Source organism: Rhinichthys klamathensis, unplaced genomic scaffold (genome assembly GCF_029890125.1).
Source record: "Rhinichthys klamathensis goyatoka isolate OS25496 unplaced genomic scaffold, OSU_Roscu_1.1 h1tg000001l_1, whole genome shotgun sequence".
NCBI classification, from domain to species: domain Eukaryota; kingdom Metazoa; phylum Chordata; class Actinopteri; order Cypriniformes; family Leuciscidae; genus Rhinichthys; species Rhinichthys klamathensis.
The window spans coordinates 4,364,872-4,389,150 of record NW_026606555.1 but is presented as its reverse complement, the minus strand read 5'-3'; the positions used below and the strand labels follow the sequence as shown (position 1 = coordinate 4,389,150).

Here is a 24,279-nt window from a genome sequence, read left to right as displayed (position 1 = left end):
TTATTTGAATAATAAAGAAAAAAAAAAACTTAATTCACAAATTGCATGCCTGGTTGTAAGGATCCAAAGATCCCTGTAGAATTTAATATTGAGTTGAACATTTTGTTCATGACAACAAATTAACATGCGTTTTTTCATATTATATTTAGTTTTGCTTGGAAAAAGCTGGCCCAAACCAGTTTTATTTCATCAATTACTGAAATAATGAAATATTTAGTAATAAACTTTTATGACAGAAATATCACTAGGCTACATGTAACTTAAATCATTTAATTCCTTCATTATCAACACTGTCTAGAAAAGCGATTTAAGTGTGAATTGCGACTTCTCTTTGTGTTAAATCAGCCTCAGACTCCGATAGCCGGTGGGGGGTTGGAGGGACAGTTCAGTGCTGTATCCAGCGCGCAGGACAATAGGCCTAGGTGTTAATGTTCCTCTTTCATATGGAGAGCGAGGGAGACTAAATAAACTTGTTAAAAAGAGATCCAGCGCGAGAGAGGCAAAGAAAAACGCATGTTTTAATTTAATTATGTTGCTTTGGACAATTTTCGTTTTGTAGGCCTGTTTTAATTGTTTAATTTAGCTGTAATTTCTTTGGCAATACAAATTTAAAATGTCGCAAGAATAAGATTAGCCTAGTGTTTCTTATTTTGCATCGCAAAAGAAATAAACTCTAAACCCGATGCAACCCTGTTTTAAATAAAAAAAAACTGTCCCGACACTTTATTTAAACCTTGAAATGTTCGAACTTGGTTTCAAACTTAAGTAATTTTAGTGTTCTTTTACATTACACAATAATTTAGCAGACTAAAGACGTGCTTCTTCATTTTCATTTTCTGATGCAATCGGCTGACAATCTTCCTTCATCAGTTTATGTCCTTTGTGCAGCGCTGCGGTTCCAGGAATGTAGCAAATTTATGTTGTAATAATAATTAAACAAAACTCTTGACTTTAAATAAGTAAACAGTTATAAACAGTTAGCTATTTAAGCATCAAGAAGGTTAAATATAAACTCTGTTGGCCAAAATCGGTTAACAACATGTATGCTACATTGAGATTCGATCTCGGGTCGATTGAAGCTCCTCGAAGCTCGTGTTGTTGCGTTAACCACTGAACTATCGTCTGTACGTCTGTGGGCAATGTTTTATTTTTTCATTATTTATTCAATTTCATTTCAGTAGCCTAATTTCAGTATTGTGATTATGAATTATTTTAACTACGTTTCACTTGTTGAATTCATCTGCTACCAGCTTTCAATCGCTCTGAATGAGCCGTGGTGCGGCGGCAGATTACACATTAGAGAGAATAAACAAACACTTTTCAGAGTCTATGATTGTAGCGCCTCTTGGCGGTAAAAGGCAGAAAATACACCCCACATTTTACCGCCGCGGTGGAACGGCTGATGTGGGCATTGTCATGGCTTGCCTCAACATTTGCGTTTGAATAGCGCGCGTCCTCCGTGGGCGTGTCAGATTAACGCGTAATGAAGTGTAATGAGCTGGGGGAAAAAAATCTGACAGCACTCTCTTTTCATACAGATTACATAAACTGAGAATATTTGTTTTTTATATAAATTACTTCATTGAAAAGAAGAGAATTCAAGCTTCATAAAGAAAAATCTCTCGTGCCTGTATGACAAGTATTTGCAGAGTTAGAGTTAATTTTTCGGACGTGTTTCAGAATGGACTGCACTGACAGAGAGAAGGCAAAACTCGCATCATGTTTATTTTTCTTTATTTGACAAAAAGCACAAAACTTTGTTTTTATTGTGAGTATACAGAAAAATAATAGACAATTAACAGGATCGATTGATGTATAACACTTATATGTACGATCAAAATCAACAGAGTATTTTAAGTCTATTTTTCTGCTATGTGAAAAAAAACGGCAAAACGCGCCGGCGCGTTTCTGGTCCCCAGAGGGTTAAGATATTTATTTTGTTAAGAAAAATGACTGGGAAAGTGTAAATAAAAAAACATGAAGTGTTTGTCATGTTTCTACCACTGTCACTCAGGAGCAAAAATCAGCCTGAGTGAATTAAAGATTTGACATTTATCGTGATAATTATCGATATCGACTGATTTGAACATTTTTATCGTGATATACTTTTTTGGGCCATATCGCCCACCCCCATACTGCGGTCACGAAATGATCTGCTTTGAAATTCGTGCCCAGGGTCAAGGTCCAGATATTGCATGACACAGAATCATTAGCTTATTTCAATATACAAACACATTCAAACCCGGCCCAATTTGATAAAATAAATAATCGCTTCACCCTCCCCACAAACAAATATTGCCAAATATGTTTGCAAAAATGAACTCTGTTCCTGTTTTACTTTGACTTTAAACACTAGGTCCTCGGCCTGCGTTTGATCGAACAATAACAAAGCTGGCACACTTATCTCATAGCCAGTGCTAAAGAGACTAAAGCCCAAACAACATCAACCAGTATTTACATAAACTGTAATGCTGTGTACGTTCCCACCCAGAGCCAATTACCGCCATGTTGAACTGAGGGACCTTGACATTAGTTCACTTCACTAACTGTGTATACTGTATATGCACAACCCTATAAATTGGGGCAAGGTCATGTAAGCTCATGTACTCATGTAGAACTTTTAGCAGATACAGTATATGCATTTAAACTTTGCAGTCTTTCTCCAGTAAGAATTACCAAATTAATTGATGACAGATTTGTTTTCTCTAGAATGTGAAATGTCCCTCCCTCTAATGCCACCTGTAATTGACTAGCGAGTAACAAATCACGGTTTGTGACTGTGACATGAGTAAAGCCTAGGGCTGCAACAAACTATTATTTTGACAATTAATTAATCTGTTGATTGAAAAAAATTATGGGACAGTTCATGTCAGATTTTGTTGCTGATTTGAAATATGTTATTTAATTGTGAGTTCGGCTAGCAGTTTTTGAGATTTCAGGATTCCCTCATTCAAATAGATAGGACTTGGTCTTTGATGCCTGAAATACGTAGTTGCCCGGAGGAGGTGCAAATATGGCCGCCTTTCCTTGAAAGGGATTTTGACGTATTCCACCTCAATAGCAGCAAAAGTGTTTTTCAATATAACATCAACACAATAAGTACATCATACTTTTGTTTAAGTGCATAGTAGTTAAGGACACCTAATATAAAGTGTGACACACATTTTTAGTAATATTTGAATAAAGGTGAAGATGCAAATTTCCCTAGGCCACACATCACTTTTGGCCACTACTGTATATGATTTTTCTTTTTTTTGTTGTTGTAGTGATTCAATAAGGGACACAGCATTTTATATTTCAATATGGGACGTTTGGCAACCCTAGTGATTAGTATAACACTGTTGATTTAACAGCACTATAGCCAAGTTGTATTTATGTAGAAGTGGTTTGTATTCTTTTTCTTTCTTTAATGAATCCAGACAAAGTGGAGACTAACAACTTTCCACTGTTAAATTACTAGGGTCATAAAAAGAATTTCATAACGGTTCCATTGCTTCATGCGGCAAAACATAAACAGTGGGAAAGTTGCCATGTCAACGTGTTTTGGTCACATGATCACTTTTCACATCTACAGCTGAAGATTGATAGAAGATACACAAACGTTCAAAAGTCTGGGGTCTGTAATATATATATTTTCTTTTTTCTTTCTTTTTTTTTTTCTTGAAAGAAATAAAAACTTATTCAGCAAGAACGCATTAAATTAGTCAAAAGTCATAGTAAAGATATTTACTTTACAAAGATTATTAAAAAAAGTTTTCTGTTTTAAATTATCATTTCATCTAAGAATCTTAAAAAAATATGCATCACTGTTTTCACAAAAATATTAAGCAGCACAGCAGTGATAATTTTAATCATTTTCAACACTGATAATAATCAGAAATGTTTCTTGAGCATCAAATCATCAGATTAGAATGATTTCTGAAGGATCATGTGACGCTGAAGACTGGAGTAATGATGCTGAAAATACAGCTTTGATCACAGGAATAAATTACATTATAAAATATATTCACACAAAAAACAGTTATTTTAAATTGTAATAAAATGTCACAATATTACTGCTTTTATTATATTTCTAGATCAAATAAACGCAGCCTGGTGAGCAGAAGACACTTCAGTGTCTCAAAACTCATTTTCAAACTCAAAAATCAAACTCAACAGTTTATTGCAAGTTTACCACTGTGACCCAGCGGTACCTCTGTAGACAATCAAATGCAAAGGTCTTTTTAGAAATAACTGCTGTGGCCAAACAGAAGTAGAAACAAGCATTGTGGGTAATGCTTTTACACAGAAGCAAACATAATTGTCTTCATATTCAACAACATCAAAAATCCTCCTGAGAGACAACAGGTTGACATTCATGACTCATCATCCTCTCGCAGAAAATCCTTCAATGTACACAGAAGGAGAAAATAAGGATGTAAACAAAGCATGCCATAATTATATGTGTTCTCCCCACATGTGATTTGGGGTGGAACATTTGCCTTTAAATAGAGAGGAAAACAGGGTGACAACTGTGCAGAGCTCTAGAACAGAACCACGACTGGCCCGACAACTCAGACCGCCACACACAATATCATTTTGATGCAACCCTTCAGCAAATCTACACAAGTGGACCGTGGCCCTCAAAATATACACACAAAGAAATATTGTTCTCTAGCCCATTTCTCCCATATGTGTTTGAGGTTAAATCTACAAGGTCTAACAAACACACTATGGAGAACATAAAAAGGCTCCTCTGAGAATTATGGGTAATTTGTTTAATCACCAGAATCTCAAATTAAGCTCTTTCATCTGAAATGGACATCGTGTTTTAAACCCTAAGGCCTAAAGGTATAGAGTAAAAGAAGGTAAATCACCCTTTGAAAGCAATTTGGTGCTATTTTTGAGCTCCAGGTAACAAAAGGCATTCTCATTCTCCAACTTGTTAAAGCTTTCAGTATTGTTTGCACCGCTTTTATCCCTGGGTTATGAAATCCTCTGGAGCAGGTTTAGCACTGCTTTTGCAGGAATAATCCCACATTTTGGTGTCAGTGTGCTATACTGCAACAAACACTCATTCTTAAACTGAACAGCGCTTGCCTCATCAAATATTCATGTGCTTTGTTCATTTACAGAAACATTAGATTTTACATGCTGTATTTCATTTCTGTCTTTAAGGGGAAATCGAAATGTCAAATAGTGACATATATATGCGATTATATTTTAGAAATGCGGCTGGAACCGCATGTTTAGTCGTCTGGTACCAAATTTGTGCTTATTTAATGTTAAAAGATTTGAATGCGAGTTTGAATCTTGACCTTCATAGCCTTACTAAAAGCAACAATGGATAATTAGATCATTCAGATCTTAAAAATGTAAAGAAAACAAGAACGTTTAAACTGTCAACTCAGTGTTTCACTACTCAGTATAATGTTAAAATTGTGCCATATGTATGAGAGCTCCTCCCACAGGCTGTTGTTATTGGCTGTGATTTTTTTGAATGATTTTGTCAAGTCAAGTCTAGTGTGGACAGGGCAAATTCCTTGTCACTGAAATCTTATCGCAACACATCTGGTTTGGACACTGTGTGATGTGTAAAAGAGAGACAAAGTGTTCTTTAAACAAGTCACATGCTGTGTTCAGCCAATCAGCAAACCATGAATACTCAGGATTAATTCCTAATCTAGGGTAAAGATTGAAGAGAGAGAGAAACATGTAAAGAGGGAATGACAAAGGTTGAGCACTTTCAGTGTGAGAATGTTTAATTTGGATTAATGTACATATGCATCAGATGAACAGCTTTATTAAAATGGGATTGAAGCATGTGCTGATGTCACATATGTAAATGACCTGACACACAACTAATTGAAATGTCGTTCTGTTCAACACAAAAGATGCTACATATTAACTGAACTTGCTCTCCAAACTTTTTTTTAATGACTTTCAAAACTAGCCGTGTATGAACAGAACTGCAAACCAGACTGGCCACCTTATCTGCTGTCAGAGAGTTAGAGAGAGAATAAGAGACACATTTCAGAAAATTACGTAGACTTACTTCTTTAAATTCTGCTAAAACTGATGTTGGATCCACCACACAACCAACGCCTTTACCAATGGTTATTACAGGACCATTTTAGAGTCTATGGCAATTACAGCATTTTGGCTAGCCAGCTATTGGTTTATTCAAGGAAGAATAATTCAAGGCTTCATAGTGACCCTCACATCAGTGAGCTGGGTCTTTCCATGGTGGCCTGACTCAACTCAATAGCCTCTCATTAAGGGTCAAAGTCAGCTTCTCCAACTCCATGACGGTCACTGTAACATCTCCATAAAGGAAGACCAAATGGTCATTGCGAGACAATCATTATGTGACACTAAAGGGCAAAATTGTTTACCGACAACACAAATGTAAACAAACACAGAAGCTAAAATGGTAGTAAGCATCGTCTTGAAAACTTCCACATTTATTCAAGTATTCAACACACAGTTAATTGTCCCAGGACACAAAAGCAGCACATCAGCCAGCAACGACAGGGCTCTAGAGTGCGACCAAAATTTGTAAGGGTGCGATGAGAATTTTTCCTAGGTCGCACCAGTGCACCTAACGTTCTCGCATGATCGCATCCGCTGCCTCTCCACAAATATAAAACGAGTCTTTTGTTCTCCTTGCACGCATGGTTGGATCATATCGTGGTCTAAACCAATCAGAGATAGAGATTTGGCGGGTCTTTGCCTCTGATTGGCTGTGGTTCAGATATTCCTGTAGGACTAAAATGCTCCGTGCTGTGTGATTAAAATAAATTGTGACGTGAGCACCAGAGAATCAGTTACGGCAATCAGCAGCATCAGCTAAATAAACGCAAGAAAACAGACGACGAAGAAACTTTTAAAAATGTAGGCTACTTGAACTAGGTAAAAAATATTGATTTCTCGATTTTAATCGATTCTCATTGATTTTTACGAACCGTTGGGCTATGCTGTTTTCAGTTGATGAATGAATGGAACATTGTAGCGAGCATCCCATCCAATAAATCGCAATGATCTTTGTGCTTTGTTACTATTGATATGAAACGGTATTTATGTTTTTGAATTTCGTAAGAAAATGGACCTAAATTGAAATCTGAGACTTTGTTTCATATCAATAGTAACAAAGCACAAAGATCATTGCGATTTTTAACGCTGTGTCGTGAGATCGCTCTGGCTCAGCTCAAAAGCAGCAGCGCGGAGCGCACATGATCTCCTCTTCCGCCTTAAGAATACCAGTTACAGCGCGAAATAAACATGAACGAGCATCTGAAAGTGTGTTAAAAGATAGAGTACAACTTATCGAAATCCGTATCTTTCACATGGAATCGCTCAGTCAGTGTTTCAACCGTGTAAAACGCTTCTAAACAATGTCACATTTACCTCAGAAAAAACATATCCAGTGCCCATAAACTCGTTAGTCAGCTAGAAAAATTAACTCTAGAGGAGCATTGTGCTAATATATGCACCATATTACATATTCATTATAATTTTTTAACGTTTTTCAATATTTAATGCATGTTGTTTGAAAAAAATCTGGCAAGTTTTTAATGCAGCCACCATTTAAATGAAATGTAAAGTTTATATTTCATATAACTTTATTATTATAAAAAAAGTGTAATTTAAGTGTTTGTGTACAAATCAGGTAATTTTTACCTTCATTATTATAGTAGGCTAATGAAGCATATAGGCTACAACTGACTCCCAGTTTACAGCATTAGTTGAGATTTGTTTTTTCTTGAGAAAATTTGCCATGTACTGTACCTGATATCCAAAATAATCAATATTGAATCGAATTGTGAAATTTGTGTCAATACCCTGCCCTAACTTAAACAATGTAAAAACAGCACTTTACATTTTTTTTAAAGATTTTTATTTTTATATACAGCATAATTGTGCTTCAAATAAAAAATAAAAAACTACACCTTATTCTTGTTTAAAAGCATTTACATAATACATATGAATATATGGAGCGTGATAAAAAGGTGACCTTGAAATTGTGGTGTTAAAGGTGACGCGAGATGAGGAAAAAATTGAGTGCACCTAAATAAAAAAGTTAGGTGCAACAGTGCAACCAAGGCAAAAAGTTAGTCTGGAGCCCTGAACGACCTTGGCACACGAAACAACTGCTGGACATGTGAAGCATCCATTTTGGCAAACAAGATGCGTCAACACTATCTTTAAGAGTTCTCGACTCTAGCCCAACATACCGTCAATCATTCTTTTCTCAGACAAGTTTTCATTTATGCAGTCTCTGGACTTTAGAAGCTGGAGGGTCGGTCCAAAATAGGAGAGGAGAAAAATGTTTTCCTTCACCTTTTTAACATTGTTGACTTTTCCAAAATAATTACTTAAGTGTCTCTTTAAATAGTAGGTCTAAATAAGTCAAAGTAAAAGCCAAAAGAAAAATAAATCATTGACAGACGATTTAACTCCACTACTTGAGTAACAGATGGAAATATAGAAGATGTTTTGCTACTTCAATGAAGATAATTTCTAAGTGTGTAAAAATCAAGAAAAAAAGCAACAACAATCTGGTCAGCGATTTCAAGGTTTACAGAGAATATATAAAAACACAAACAAGCACACACACATCTATATATATATATCTATATACGTGCTCATATCTCTCAGACATTTATGAAACAGGAGCAAAACAAATAATTGTGTATATGTAAAACCATTTTTACACAAACTTTTTCAACCATTTTAGTGGACCTTAATAATAAATCAGAAATCCACCCTGCTTGTGTTTCATGAATAGGTCCATTCAAGTGTTTATTTGAACATGAACCTGTGCCTTTGTGCAGTAATGTTTCCTCTGCAGTCTGAGCCACTACCATGCCAAGCAGCTCCTAGGATGAATGAACATTTATGTTTTGAGGACAGGTGGGTCCTCTTTAACTTGGGTGGGCATGGTCACGTGTGTGTGGCAGCCCAGTGTTTAGGAACTGGACGAAGAGTAAAGACAGTAAACCGTGACACTGTGGAAGACGTACCATTGGGTAACCCTGCAGAAAGATGGATGATTCTCTACAGTGTCTAGTTTAGTCCCTGGTTTGGCATAAATCCACCCTATTCTGGTCCCTGTCAATGCAGAATATTGAAAAGTATGCAACGTAAATATACATCTGATTAAAACGGCACACCCTGATAAATGCAAGAGCTTTTCAAAATGTCTTAATGTCTGAAAGCCATGAGTGGATGGCACGTCTGAGCCTCGGCTCCTATTCTGAGTGTCTGGGTTGCTGGGTTAAGCTTCTTCTTCCGGCTGTGATTTGGCACAGTTTGTCTTTTGATCCCTGTAATTGCAACAACTCTCTGCCTGAAGCTCTTCCGTCAATCCCTCCATCCATAAAATTACAAATGCCTCAGTGGCACACTGGGTGTATTTGAATGTTACATTTATATCAATTTATAAATCTATCTTTACCTTTTCCACTATCTTTAGCGTTCCCACACTCAGCAGCCTTTCATTAGTCTTTCTTTTTTCTAGGCATCTGCCTCCCAGCACTCTGAAAACAGCCAGCCAGCTCTTTTTAAATCAACAAACAAATAAACAAGTAAAATCTTTTTCTTTTTTTTAAACCAATGTCAAGTCAGTCCTTCTGTATGGAGCTGAGACTTGGAGGATAAATGCGAACATTATCAGTAAAGTCCAGACCTTCATCAACACCTGTCGAAGAAAAATCCTCCAAATCCTCTGGCCAAACACCATCAGTAACAGGGACCTGTGGCACAAAACATCACAGCTCCCAGTACAGGATGAAATCACAAAGAGGCGCTGGCGCTGGATAGGCCACACCCTCAGGAAACCAATATCAAACATCACGAGGCAAGCCCTGACCTGGAATCCTCAAGGAAAAGGGAAAAGAGTAAGGCCAAGAAACACCTAGCGCCGAGACCTCGAGGTGGACTGCAAAAAGATGGGTTACACCTGGAGCGAGGTCGAGAGGAAAGCCCAAGATAGAGATGCCTGGCGAACCCTGGTTGAAGGCCTATACCCCAAAAAAGTGTGGAAAGAAGAAGTAGTAGTAGTAGAGACCAATAACAGGGGATTTTTCCCCATTCATAAAAGAGTATTGGTGATATTGGGCATTGGGGCTTGGTGCCAGGGCCTATTCCAGAAAGCAGGTAGTGCGACGTACTCTGGTAAGTTTACGGATATCCAAGTGGATAAACTCATCTCTCAGTTACAAAAAACTGGGGTAACTTTCAGGCCTTGTCCACACTAATACGTTTACATTTGAAAATTTATCTTTTTCTCTCCGTTTTGGCCTTCCGTCCACATTGAGACGGCGATTTTGTCAACAAAGACGGAGCTTTTTCAAAAGGTTCTCACGAGTGGATAAATTTGAAAACGCCGTTTATGCATTGTAGTGTTGACTGTGAAAAACGGAGGTTTTTGAAAACGCATGTTTAGTCGTGACGCATATTGAACCCATAGATATCCATGGTTGTGTCTGCCATATGCTTTCATAGCGTTGCTGAAGATAAATGTTCCTTGGTTCAGTCTTCATATGGCATTCCTGCAAAGATGACTGAAAATGTACTTGTAATTGCTGTCCTGCGGCAAAACATGATGAAAATTGCGTTTTAGACCATGCGATTTTGAGTGCGACCTCGACGCAACACTGAGTATTGGGATATTTTGCTAATAAAATGATCATGCCAGAAGAATAGTGTGAGAACTTTATTATGTTTGCTCTCTTTTTATCATCTTGTGAACTTTTAGCATGTTTTACACATGCAGAGTAAGGCGATTTAATCATTTTTAAATGTTTCAATCTGGATGAGCCACTTTTGGAAATGCTAGTGTGGACAGGGAGCATTTTGAAATGAAAAGGCTGTTTTCAAATGCATCCAGATTAATGTAGACGTACGTACTCTATTTTATTCTTATCTCACACATAGTGGATATGCATTCAAAAGTTTTTTTTTTAAATGGAACATTTTCTATATCGTGCACTTCTATAATAAATGTGATAAAGACAGTGTGTGTGGATCGTGCAAGGCTAAACCGGCGAAATGAAAGACTCAAAATCCAAATGAATCAAAAAGGATCGACTCAGAAACGAGTCAGTGAATGCACGCGTGTCACCTGATCCACAATTGCACATCTTACTTGTTGCATGCGCAAATTCTGAGCTACATTAATACAAAATCGAGGTTTTGTATTAACAACTATGGCTCTAGTTGTACAAAATGCTGCACATTCATGTGATTCTGGATTTTGCACGAACAAGTTGTATTGTATTAGTTTAAATGTAGTGATGCACATTTATGAATTTGTCAAATAGATGTGTAGTTGTGCACACATTAATAACTAGCACCAGGCCTATTCATTTGTAGTTGTTTGTGTGTGGGTTGTGAAATGCTTAAAAACTGCGAAAAGAAAGTCTCAAAATCCAAATGAATCAAATGAGATTGACTCAGAAAAGACGTCAATGAATGCACGCGCGTCACCTGATCCACACATGCACATCTTCTTTGATGCATGCGCAAACTATGATACACTAATACAAAGGAAAACATTTGTAATCACAAAAATGTCTCTATTTGTACAAATTGCAACACATTCATTCAGTTTTGAATTTTGCACACGCAAGTTGAAAGGAATTTGGTTGTGGATAGTAAAACATATCTGCAACATTAATCAAGTTCATTGATATCTGTGCTTGCACGTGTTAATCATTTTGATACTATATTCATCCCATAGTAATCTGCCAGATACTGTACCAACAAGATACTATCCAGTCCTGGCTTCTATTTTAACCATGTTGACAAACAACCAGATGACATGTAAACATGAGACAACACATATTCATAAATCATCCAGTACACTGATTTGCATTGTTCATTTTATGCAGAAAAAGCATCCTCATGCTCCATTGACTTGTAATGTATTGTGCTTTGTGACTGCTGAAATCATGAGCTTATCTTTCTGTTTATTTTATGTGAATATGGGCGGTACAACATAGCCAGTGCTTGTAACAAATGGCCTATGAGATCATTTTATACGAGACACTCATATATGTGTACTGGTTTGAGGCATTTTTGTTTTTGTTCCATAATGATTAAGTTAGACAATGGGCTTAAACAGACGTAGCTATGCAACTGTTGGGATTCAACATAGTGCAAGCACACATATGGAAATCACATGGTATCGCATAAGGAAAGTGACAGTGGTGTATTTTTCTATATATAGAAGCTTAGTAAATGAGCATTAAGTTTTTCCAAGACCACATCAGGGAGGAGGTAGATTACCTCACCAGACAGCAAAACTTAAACTCTTGACGGCTCTGGGTGAACCACAGCAGAACTCATTATGGGAACCCTGTCTGGGCTGCTTCTGCTTCTTAAATCAGTCAAGAGATTATCAAAGTTTTTGGTATATCAATATGTAGGGAATCTTCAGTGTACACTTTTATTAGGGGTATAGGGCAGATTCCGATGGTTCACAGCTCATTGTGGTCAATAAAGATACAGACAATTTCCTTTTTTACTTTTAACCCCCTACAAATATATTACATTAAACTAGCAGAAATTGTATCATGTTCATTTCTCCCAGTATTTATAATCATTAAAGCACTAAACAGAATACAATAGAACTTAAAACACATGTAAAAATAATTTAAATGTGGTAAATGTAACAAACATAAAACAACTGCACACACAATAGAAAAAGTTTGGAATCAATAATTTTTTTAATGTTTTTTAAAAAAGTCTCTAATGCTCACCAAAAGCTGTATTTGATCAAAAACACAGTAAAAACAGTATTAACTTTCCACAAAAACACTTAGCAGCACAACTGTTTTCAACATGAGATAATAATAAGATACGTTTTGAATCAGCATATTAGAATGGTTTCGAAAGGATTATGTTACACTAAAGACTGGATAATGATACAAATTCAGCTTTGCCATTACAGGAATAAATTATTTACTAAAGCAGATGAATATATAATAAAGTTAATTTAAAATGTAATGCAATATTTTTACAGCATTACTGTATTTTTGATCAAATGAATGCACCCTAGTTGAGCATGAAAACATGGCAAAAAATCGTAATAGTTCAAACTTTTGAACGGTTGTGTACATGGTATAATATTTAGGCTGGCAGGTAGACTGTTTATGCACGGTATGTGTGTGCGCACATACTTGATCTCGTTTACAGACGCTCATCAGCAATGCTTCCATAAGTATAATAACTACAATAGGAAGACAAAGTTAAAACATCTTTGTAGTTAGCATCTGATCATCTACTGCAAGTAAAGATATGCCATTTTAGATATTCTACTGTATTTACGTGTCAAGAAGTAATAAGCGAAACCAGGTGCTACCGTGAAAATGGCACATTATTACTTACAGTAAATGACTGTGATTAAAAGAGGTCGACTGATTTATTTATTTTGCCGATTAATCAGCACCGATAACTGATTGCTGGAACAATCAGAACAAAAATCCATACCGATGGTTTATCCGGGTTGTGTCCGTTGCTGTGGCTGAGAAGGGTCCGTCTGCTGTCATTATACAGTACGAGAGTGGCCTCTAGAGGCGAAATCACCGACGCCTCGTGGAGTTTATTTTAACACGTGAGCGGGACACTAGATGCAGATTTAAAACAGACAATGAAACGGTATGTATACAGTACACTACACTGTAAAAAAAATCCAAATTTTACAGAAAATAACTGATTTTTTGACGATCATTTTCTTTAATTTAAATTGTACTCAAAACACTGTAAAATTACAAATAATATATGTAAAATAAAAATGCAGCTGTATTTTTGGTATTGTGACAATGACAAATTCCAGTAATTCACAATTTTTTATACAGAAAATTGATTGTATTTTTCATACAGTATTTTTTCTGTTTTCTTAAATTACATAAAAATGTATGCAAAATTACAAATATAATCTGTAATTAAACAGTAACAAAACAGTTAAATGATAAAACGGTCAAATGACTGGCAGCCCCCCAAAAAACTGTAACATTAAAGTAAAACGTCCTAAATTAAATAAACTGAAAACACTGTTATTTTACAGATATTTCCTGCATTATTATGATCAAATACCTTCATTTTAAAAAAATCTTTTAAAAAGGGTCAAATGACTGGCAGCTGCGGCTGCCAAACAAAAACCATAAAGTTAAAGTAAAATATGCTAATTTAAATAAAGTGCAAAAAACTTTAACAGAAATTTGATGTCACCATGATTGAGATCAGTGTTTGCTTTAGTTGGGCTCATGACCCTTGAGTTTTTAACATTAACATTTCTCTGGCTGCTTTAACTGTGTATTTGGTACACATTTGTTATGGCAATAAAATCAGGAGAAAATCTCATCAGATGATGTTGGTAATTTATTGATGATGTTATAGTCATCATATGGTGTCCTGATTCACTGATATGACAGTCAAATCTCTGAGTATATATTAGCTGAGATTACATTATATAGATGGACCTTTAGTTTTATACAAAGTCTGTGATTAATGTAATACTTTTTCACATGACCCTTGAAATATTGAGGCATTAGTATAACAATCTGATAAATATTTATGATAAAGAAAATGTTTTGAGCTGGTCTATTTATTTAGGAGTATAGAGACATCAAGAATCAACATATGAATCTCAACAATGGCGATAATAAACAAAGCCTTTTTTAACTTTATAGTAGTTTAGAGTTGATCAGGATTTTTCTTTTATTGTCACCATTGTTGCGATTCATACGCTGATTCTTGATGTCTCAGTGATCCGTCAAAATATTTTCTGTATAATGACTTCATAAAATCTGAGTATCACAGCACTGCAGAATCTCCTATAGCAGCATTGGCATGCAAAATTAACAACTAATATATAACGACTTAATCTTCTTAATTACACTTCAGGTGATATCAATAAAGCAGGCAACTACATAATGACTTATCACTATTCAGCCGGAACCGAACAATGAACGCTCTACTAACACATGCTTCGATGCGACCATCAGACAAGGAGAGAAGCCGCAAATAAAAACATGTTGTCTTGCAAATATACCAGAACTGATTATCGATAAACATTTTCCTCAAAATTATCGGCATGATATAATATTACGGTACTTTAATTTTCTAGTTATCGACCATATAACGTGACACCCCTACTTATGATGATTATTATTCTGACCAGAGCTATAGACTCGCGGACAGCATTCAGTCATATTGCACAAAACGCTTTTGAGGTACTTTCCTGATCCTGTTCCCTTCAATCCTGCTTCCTGTCTCTCTCAAACGGTCCTATTTAAAAAAAGCAAAAGCCCAAAAATATAACTTTAAAAAATAAAAAATATTGTCTACAAAGTGTTCCAGAACTGAAAATTAAGGAACACAAATAAGCAAAAACAAACAGACTCCTTTCAGATGCACAAGCAAATGAAGTCCTTGTCCTCGTGTGGGAATCACACAAAAAAGCAACAACAACCAAAAAACATTATTTTTAGACTGAAATGCTAAAATTGATAAGCCAACCAAAATTGCCATCAAAAGAAGTAAACATGAACGCCACTGTGCAGTGTTCTCTACTGGTTCAAGAGACGGCATGAGGAACTGACTGAAAGAGAGACTTCCAACTCTTCAGATCTGTTATTTTACTAAATGTGGTTGTCAGGAGGACCATAGTTCCGCTGGTGGTTGCAAAACTGAACGGCTTCTAAATCAGATACTCAAGAAAAATTGTAATAAAATATACCGGATGCATAGAAAACATGCCAAATGGCAAACCTTTTTGCTTCAAAATTACAGGTTTGAACTTACTGATTATTAATTTTTTAAAAAGAAGAATGTTCAAAATAACTGGTGCAAACCAAAATTATCATCATCTTCCAATTAAATATCATAAGACCACTAAATTATTACGCAATATTTCATATTAAAATAGTGAATAGATTAAAATAGATTTTTATAAAATAGTATAAAAAAATTGCATGGTGTTACTGTAAATCCTTATGATCTGTTTAACTCATTTTAAAACTCCACAAAGACAAACAGCACAGGCAAATGATTGGAACATGTGATTGACAGCTATGTATTAACCATAATGACAAGCATAGAACTCCACTTCACCAGTTTTGTTTCTCTGACACTTTCCTGTCATCAAAATTCTAAAAATAACCATAATCACGACCCCATGGCTCTGGTGCAGCCCACTGTTCCCACACGAGGACAAGGACTTCAACTCTGCCCTCTGCTGTTTCAGAGTAGAATTAACCACACTTCCACTTCCAGCTGTGGTTTGGCACTGATCTTGAGATGTTTTTTAAAGGAATAAATCTAAAATGCACAACATACACAGACAAAGGCCATTCTTCTAACCAGTTATCTTATTTTTTAAAGGTTCAGCAAAATCATTTTTAATACCCATACTTTTTTGCACCCTAACCATATTTAAGGTGTAGAAAGACATAAAATGTGCAAGGTCTGAGTTTCACAAAGTAATGCACAAACTCGGTTAAAGTTTTACAAAATATGCATAACAGACAAATAACACGTGCCCTTAGAAAACAGTGTTTAATACAGTGTAACATCCTTTACTTTTTTGTATTTTTATTTATTTATTTTGCCAGTTACACTTTACAAGGTTCATTAGTTAACATTAGTTAACCAGATAAGTTAGCATGAACTAATAATGAACTGCACTTATACAGCATGTATTATTCTTTGTTAATATTAATTTCAACATTTACTTTAAATCTTACTAAAATCTTGTTAACATTAGTTAATGCACTGTGAACTAACATGACCAAACAGCTGTATTTGTATTAACTAACATTAACAAATACAGTAACAAATGTATTGCACATGGTTAGTTCATGTTAGATAATATATTAATTAATGTTAACTAATAAACCTTATTGTAAAGCGTTACCATTTTGCCTGAATGGGTCAAAAGAAAGCATGACCACAGATAAAAAATTATGGGAACTACCGAATTATGCCGAATTGCCATGCACTCACAAGGGACACCATACCCTTCATTAAAACTGACATCACACGAGGAGGGAGGGAGATTTTGGGTGCTGCTGGAGAAGCAAATTTGGTATAAATAGAAGAATCCACTTCTGTGAACAGTACCACCACGGACTTACAGGAGTTGGAAACTTACAAATATACAGATTGGTCGGGACAGCAGCCTGACCCCCTCTGACTTCTGGAGCTCCGGCCTACTGGTGGGTACAGACACTTGCCTCTATGGCTTTCTGCGGCAGCATAATGCTGGTTTGGGAGTGTGTGGTATTGCTGGAATGGGTGTGAGGAGAAGATCTTGTAGATGCTACTTTGTATGCGTGTCAGTGAGCTCCTGGGCCACATTTATTAAGTCTTCTGGGATGTTTTCTGAGTGATTACACATGTGCTTGATGCTTTCTGTAGTCATTTGTTATTTATGTTAATTTTATACAGCATGTTTAGATGTATTAACATGCTTCTTTATAATGCCAATTTTTAAATGCTATGAGGAGAAGTTTCTGTGTCACTCATTCATCATTGCTCTCATTTCATCATTTCTTTACAGGCTTAGCTTCAGAAAATGGACCTCCGGGTAACAAGCATTCTCCTTCTCCTTGTGGTACTGGCTGAGGCGACCCCTGACAGATACTATCATGTGAAGAAACAGTCTTATCCTACAAAATCTCACAGTGAGTTTACATTTGGTCCATATATATCCTTAACGTATATCATAATTGTAATGTGGAATGAGTCAGAATATGTATAATAACAGCAGAAGGTGCACCATTGAGACACAGTACACTATGGGAGCTTGAGGTACATAGGGTGCCTAATGTATGTACATAAATTAATTAATATGACATTGGATGAGCCTCTTTGCAACAAACTAGATGAGATTCAGTCACTCAGGTCATTTAAGCGTACACAATATTTTGCCCACTATACAATAACTTTACCAAATAAAGTTATTGTGGAAAGACTACAAATACTGTTAGTTAATTACTTTTCAGTTGGTATACACCACAGATAATATAATCCACTACTTTAGAACATTGTAAAATCACCAAAACAGAGGTAACCACTTTATACAACAGGCATACCCAAAACAACCCACACTGTGATGTTAAATTATACCATTAGTTTCTGGACAAGCACGGTTTCAATTTTTTTATTTTTTTATTGTCTATTCCCAGCGTTTTCTAGATTATCAAACAATCCAATCCAACCGGTGCAGCACCTATGACTACATAGAATTGATTAAACAGCATATTTGATAACAAAAAAAAAACTTGCGCAGAGGGTTTTGTATCATGATAATCACCACATAGCATACATTTAAAAAAATGGCCAATTTATAAGCCACTTTAACTTTTGAGGTCAAGCTGACTATTCAGTGTTTAACAGGTTTCAGTATTTTACTAAGTACATTTTTGAGTAGTGAGGCCATTTTGGACTTCACAAGCATAGTCAAACCAATACACACACACACACACACTCCATGAGATTAAATCAATTTTAAATAAACTTTAAAATGAAAACAAGTAATACACTCACTTATTATTCTAATTAAAATATATTTCTTTTTGGTCTACAAATGTGGCTAAAATCACCAGTGAGATAGCAAACAGATCAATCAGATAAGTCTCTAATTAATAATGTACTTGAAATTAAATGAAATAGTAGCTTGTCATTTGTCAAATTTAAGTCAGTGCCATGCTACTGAGCCAAAGGTTTATGTTAAGGAATGTCGTACAAGCAATTTTAGAATTGTTATTAAATTTTTAAATGTTGTAATGTTGTGTGTGATTTATCTTATATTTTTGTCTTATTTGTAGCTGTTGCTGGTGAACATGGTATTCCAGGTTCCCCAGGTGAACCTGGCCCCCCCGGCCCATCTGGTCCACCAGGAATGCCTGGAAAGAATGGTGTTGGACACACCGGTCCGATGGGTCCACCTGGACCACCAGGTCCAGCAGGATACTCCTCACCTGGTAAACCTGGAAGCCCAGGTTCATCTGGAAAACCAGGTTCACCTGGATATCCAGGCGAGAAGGGACACCCAGGGCCTGCAGGACCTCAAGGTGCAAGAGGAGCGCCAGGATCACCTGGAAGCCCTGGACCTGCTGGCCTTTCTTCTACTGGAAAGCCTGGACCACACGGTCTTCCAGGAGCAATGGGCCCACGTGGAGAAACTGGCCTAAAGGGTCATCCTGGAATTCCTGGACTGCCAGGCCAGAAAGGAGAACCTGGCCACGGTATTCCAGGAGGACCTGGTAGCCCAGGTCCAATGGGCCCTCAGGGTCCTTCTGGTCAGCCCGGTCAGCCTGGAATTGGAAAACCAGGACCAAGTGGATTTCCTGGAGAGCCTGGAAAGTCAGGAATGCCAGGTAGGGATGGGTCACCAGGTGCTATGGGCATACCAGGCCCAAAGGGTCATACAGGGGCACCTGGAATAGGAGCACCAGGAAAACCAGGCCAGAATGGCGCTCCAGGAATGCCTGGGTCAATGGGACAAAAAGGTCCTCAAGGACCAGCAGGACAGCCAGGCGCTCCAGGTCTGCCAGGTACTGGCAAACCTGGATCACCTGGACTGCCAGGAGATCGTGGAGTGCCAGGAACCTCAGGTACAACAGGCCAAAAGGGAGAACCAGGGCCAACAGGTCACACAGGTCATCCAGGTGCTATTGGCCCAATAGGTCAAGCTGGTCCTCAAGGCTCCAGGGGATTCCAAGGAGAAGCAGGTCCACAGGGAGCTAAAGGTGACATTGGTATGGTTGGGGCACCAGGCCAAAGAGGTGCAAAGGGCGAGCAAGGGGCACAAGGCTTCTCCGGAAAACCTGGTATTCCAGGTGCAGCAGGTCCTCCAGGCCCAATGGGCCATATGGGACATCAAGGTTCCAAGGGCGAATCAGGATTTACCGGTGCTCCAGGTATCCCAGGTAGCAAGGGGCCACCAGGTGATAAGGGACATCCAGGACTTCAAGGGCAACCAGGTGGAAGGGGTGAAAATGGTATCCCTGGAGCAAGAGGACCAACAGGTCCAGTAGGACCTGCTGGTCCATCAGGGCTTATGGGTCACCCAGGACTTCCAGGCCCCCCTGGCCCTGCAGGGCTCACATCCAAGGGAATTTCTGGACCTCAGGGTCCTCCTGGTGTCCCTGGTGCCAGAGGTCATGATGGTCACCCGGGTAAACCAGGACCTCCTGGGGCACCTGGCCCCCCAGGCGAGATGGTTTACCACCACGAGAAAAGCATGCCAATTAAATCCCACGAGATGGTAATGCCTGTTAGTCACGAGCTGATGAAGGCACCCATGTCAGCATTCACAGCTCTTCTTACCACAGCTTATCCTAATGCTGGAACACCAATTGCATTCAACCAAATTGTATACAATGGAGAGAACCACTATGATCCTAACACTGGCATATTCACCTGTCAGGTTCCAGGACTTTACTACTTTTCTTTCCATATGCATGTCAATGGAGCAAATGCATTGGTAGCACTTTACAAAAACAGTGAGCCAGTCATGTTCTCTTATGATGAGTACAACAAAGGTTTCCTTGACCAGATGTCTGGCAGTGCTGTCCTCATGCTGCATTCCCATGACACAGTGTACATCCAGGTTCCCGATGACCAGTCCAATGGCATTTATGCTGATGAAAATGTTCACTGTTCCTTCTCTGGCTTCTTGATTGCCACAACGTGATAAACACACTCAAGAAAACCTCAATCTTTCTAATTCAAAAATTGTCTGCATTTATACTCATTTTCATGTTTCCCTGAGATAAAGTCATGCAGAGTAGAAAATGAAGACTGATTTAGAAATATTGTCTGTAGCTTGTTGATCTAAAGAAGACCTTGTATGAAAATATTTTGATGATGTCAATTATTAAGGAACACCAATATAAATTATCCAAGAAATTAGACAACAGACCTATTGCATTTGCCTAGAACCTGAACTGATGGTTATGTATTGAATTTGGCTATGTGTGACTTTTTCCTGAGCCCACATTTTAGCATAAGTTTCCTGTGTTGAGTTTGCTTTGAAGACACATGCTCTTTAAGACAAATTAAGTGAGACAGGTTTTGAATTAAATGGATTTCAAAGTGAATAATTATAATTGTGAGTCGTTGTTTTTTCCTTTTAACTCTGTAATGTCACAAGGTGTGCATCATAATAAATCAACACAAATATCTTAGGCTAACTTAAAATTTTTATTGTGATAGCCAATAGAACCCATTATAATCAGTGATGCTGTCTACACTGGATGAGGCACAGACCGACATGACAAATTCCCAACTGTAAACTGATACCCCGTTTTATTTCTGATAAACTTCAAGCGCTTGCGCTACTTCTGACACAACAAGTGGATATGCAACGGTTGCTTCGTCGCGTCTGGTGTAGACATGGTGTAAGACCTTTATAGACATTATACAATATCAAAATTAAATTACATTTTAAAATACTGATTACAAATAGTAAGAGGGTATAAGAGGGTTTTTTCTACATACCCCGAAATGCAGATGTGTTGTAATTATGGTCAATTGCAGCAACAATGTCTTTCCACAAGTCAGATGTGATTTCGACTCCTTGCTAGGGTTAAAAAAAAAAAAAAAATTTAATTATAAATGAAAACATTAACAACATACGTTTTTGTTATACAATTTAACGTTCACAATACAACTAAATTAACAAATGCTACTTCTAATTTGAAATAGAAATATAGCATTTTTGAAAAACACTGAATTAATTAAATTATTTTTACCTTATGCAACATATCCACCACTCTTGCACAAAGAAGGGCACCAGGGAGGTCAAAATAGTTGTCATAAAAATAGTATTTTGCTGCAACAAATGAGTGAACTAAATCACATATTTAGGTAAAGACAGTTATTTGAAAATATGATAAAACACTGAAAAACTGCAATTGATAATAAATATAATAAATAATATAGTACAATATATATATATAAAAAAAGTAACCTCAAATTCAATAAGCAAATTATTGTTATATTGTCATCAGAAATTTTAAAATTAACTAGCTGAAAAAAAGCTGCCTTACCAGATCGTGTGTACGAGGTATTAAGGCTATTAAAATGCTTCCATTCTCTTTTTGGACCATAATGCTTTATGATGTCATCAGTACTCAGGTTTTTAGTGCCATGAGTTGCCCTACAAATAAGAGTGTTTTACATAGATTAACAGCTTAATCTAAAGGGTTAGCAATTTAGATATTTTATTATCCACAGTACAAATGACCCTTTTTTTCTTTACAAAAAAGGAGCAATAAAATCTACTGCCGAGTAATCTTTCAAATACACACGCCATATTAAAATTGACTCACCGCAAGACAGTGCCATCCGCTGCCAGCTTGACCAGGTTACCCTCCTCAAGGTCCACCACAAGACCTTTAAAACTGGTCACATGACAACAAGCAACAATGTTTGTGTACTAGAGAGACAAACAAGCTCATAAAAGGGTAACAACTGCTTTGTTTGGAAACAAACAGCTTACATAAACGACAGGATTATGGATATATTAATACCCAATTCATATAATTTTCACAATTTACAAGAATACCTGCTTGAAACAAGAATCAATTTGTTCGTATTTCAATTTTGAACATAAGCCATGTTCATGAGATGTTTAAATTTCCAGTCCACACAGCTTAAATGGTGCTGGCCATATGAAAAATGGGCAAACAAGGTCATTATTCCAAATTGTCATGCTTCAGATCATTTTTAAGATACTCTGACTTTAAGAATAAGAAATCACTAGGGGTGAAAAAGGTGAGACTATTATACATGAGGAAATACTTTACTGGGAATTTCTTGCAGAAAAAAACAGGTATACTTGAGCATTCTGTCTATATTAGGGGTCGCATCTTGTGACATCATGTCCTGTTTTTGGTTTGTTTACATGTCTTTGGTCCGTCTTGCATTCATATTTCAGTAGAACTGCACCAACGTTCGCCTGAAAGCATCGTCTTGTTTGGTGTGCACCAGGGTTCAGATCGATGGGTTCACACTTATTCAAATGAACCACACTAACAGTGCAATCGCACCAGGGTTCGTTTTAATCCAACCGAACATGACAAGTGTCAATACACTGGCTCTTATTTGTTTTCATACATCAAATATTCACATTTACAATAACATTGCATAACTTGCATCATATTTTTATAATAACAATTATTCATTTTAAAGCACTCACATTAACATTTTTTTTTTCTTCATGTAACAGTCTTAAATGTAGTTAACATCCAACTGTATGCTGCTGTTTAATGTATACATGGTATTTTGTATTTACATCTTCAAAATAATAATTAATAAAGTTATCAAAGAAAAAAATTGTTGAATTCAGACGCACAATTTCAGTTATGTAATTGGACATTCTTTAATACACAACTGGCCACTATTGTAGTCAAAATGCACCCAGAACAACAAGTGTCAAAAATGTGTTTGCGCATCAACTTAGGCGACCGATTCTGCTATCAAAATGGTGATTTTCACCAATGGTGAAGAGTTTGCATGCTTGGGTTACTCTGAGTTTGAGCTCATGACCATGTTGAACAATTAATAAATAATTATAATTCTGAACTATCCTGTACAACAGTGGTTTTCAATCTGTCTCAATCAGCTCCCTAGTTCAGTAGTCAGGGCACTGATCCAGGAGTCGGCGATTTGAAGGGCCGTCTCAATCGCAAAATATCTTCCAGTGCACTGAAACGTTCGCTCTCTAAATGGTCCCACAATGCACCGTGATTAACCAAGGAGCATTGATGCTCAATATGTTCCCTTAACGGAAGTTCTGAAGCGATGAAACAAATAACGCAATGGAAAGCACAGGATTGTGGGATATCAAAGGATACATCTGAGATACCTTCTGAATTTGTGAAGGCAGCATTAGAGACAGGAAGTGACAGACATGCCTTGATGACTTTTTACCTTGGAATGCATCCTCCGAATGCAATATTTTTAAGATTTTAGATGCAGCTAACATTTATAATTATTTTACGGCTGAAAATTATGGTAGGTAAATGTAATAATCAAAGTATTTATTATATAGAAGAATATCAGCTCTGCTGTTGTTCATAAATACCAGTATTGACATTGTACAATGTGGACGTTATCATCTAACCGTTGCTCTCAGCAGTGTGGGCGGCATCAGATGTTCGATAACAGTACATCTCTGCTAATGTATTTCGAACTTAATTTTACCCCTAAACAAAGAACTTCACCGTGAGTGTATCGGAGCCTTTACTGTCCTTACCAGTGCCCGAAATTCATGTACACGAT

General features: G+C 36.9%; 2 protein-coding genes across 3 annotated transcripts in view; one reads left to right on the top strand and one right to left on the bottom strand.

The window, feature by feature from the left end:
* The window catches only part of nt5dc1 (5'-nucleotidase domain containing 1), a 65,817-nt gene that overhangs the window by 39,751 nt on the left and 1,787 nt on the right, over positions 1-24,279 (bottom strand). For both annotated transcript variants that reach the window (XM_056249981.1, XM_056249916.1), the window contains exons 3-6: positions 22,326-22,397; positions 22,044-22,153; positions 21,747-21,826; positions 21,493-21,574 (exon numbers count right to left, since the gene is read on the bottom strand). In XM_056249981.1, coding sequence (XP_056105956.1) covers positions 21,493-21,574; positions 21,747-21,826; positions 22,044-22,153; positions 22,326-22,397 — 344 coding nt within the window. The remainder of the gene's footprint in view (positions 1-21,492; positions 21,575-21,746; positions 21,827-22,043; positions 22,154-22,325; positions 22,398-24,279) is intronic.
* On the top strand, positions 17,091-21,101 carry col10a1b (collagen, type X, alpha 1b). The gene is made up of 3 exons (XM_056249793.1): positions 17,091-17,201; positions 17,546-17,669; positions 18,816-21,101. Exons 2-3 carry the CDS (start codon positions 17,561-17,563, stop codon positions 20,684-20,686), a joined length of 1,980 nt encoding a protein of 659 aa, XP_056105768.1. The 5' UTR covers positions 17,091-17,201; positions 17,546-17,560; the 3' UTR covers positions 20,687-21,101.

Excerpts from the sequence above, each read along its gene's own strand:
- col10a1b (XM_056249793.1), top strand. The coding sequence starts at position 17,561 with ATGGACCTCCGGGTAACAAGCATTCTCCTTCTCCTTGTGGTACTGGCT. Across the intron at positions 17,670-18,815 it reads TTATCCTACAAAATCTCACA|CTGTTGCTGGTGAACATGGT; the intron begins GTGAGTTTACAT and ends TCTTATTTGTAG.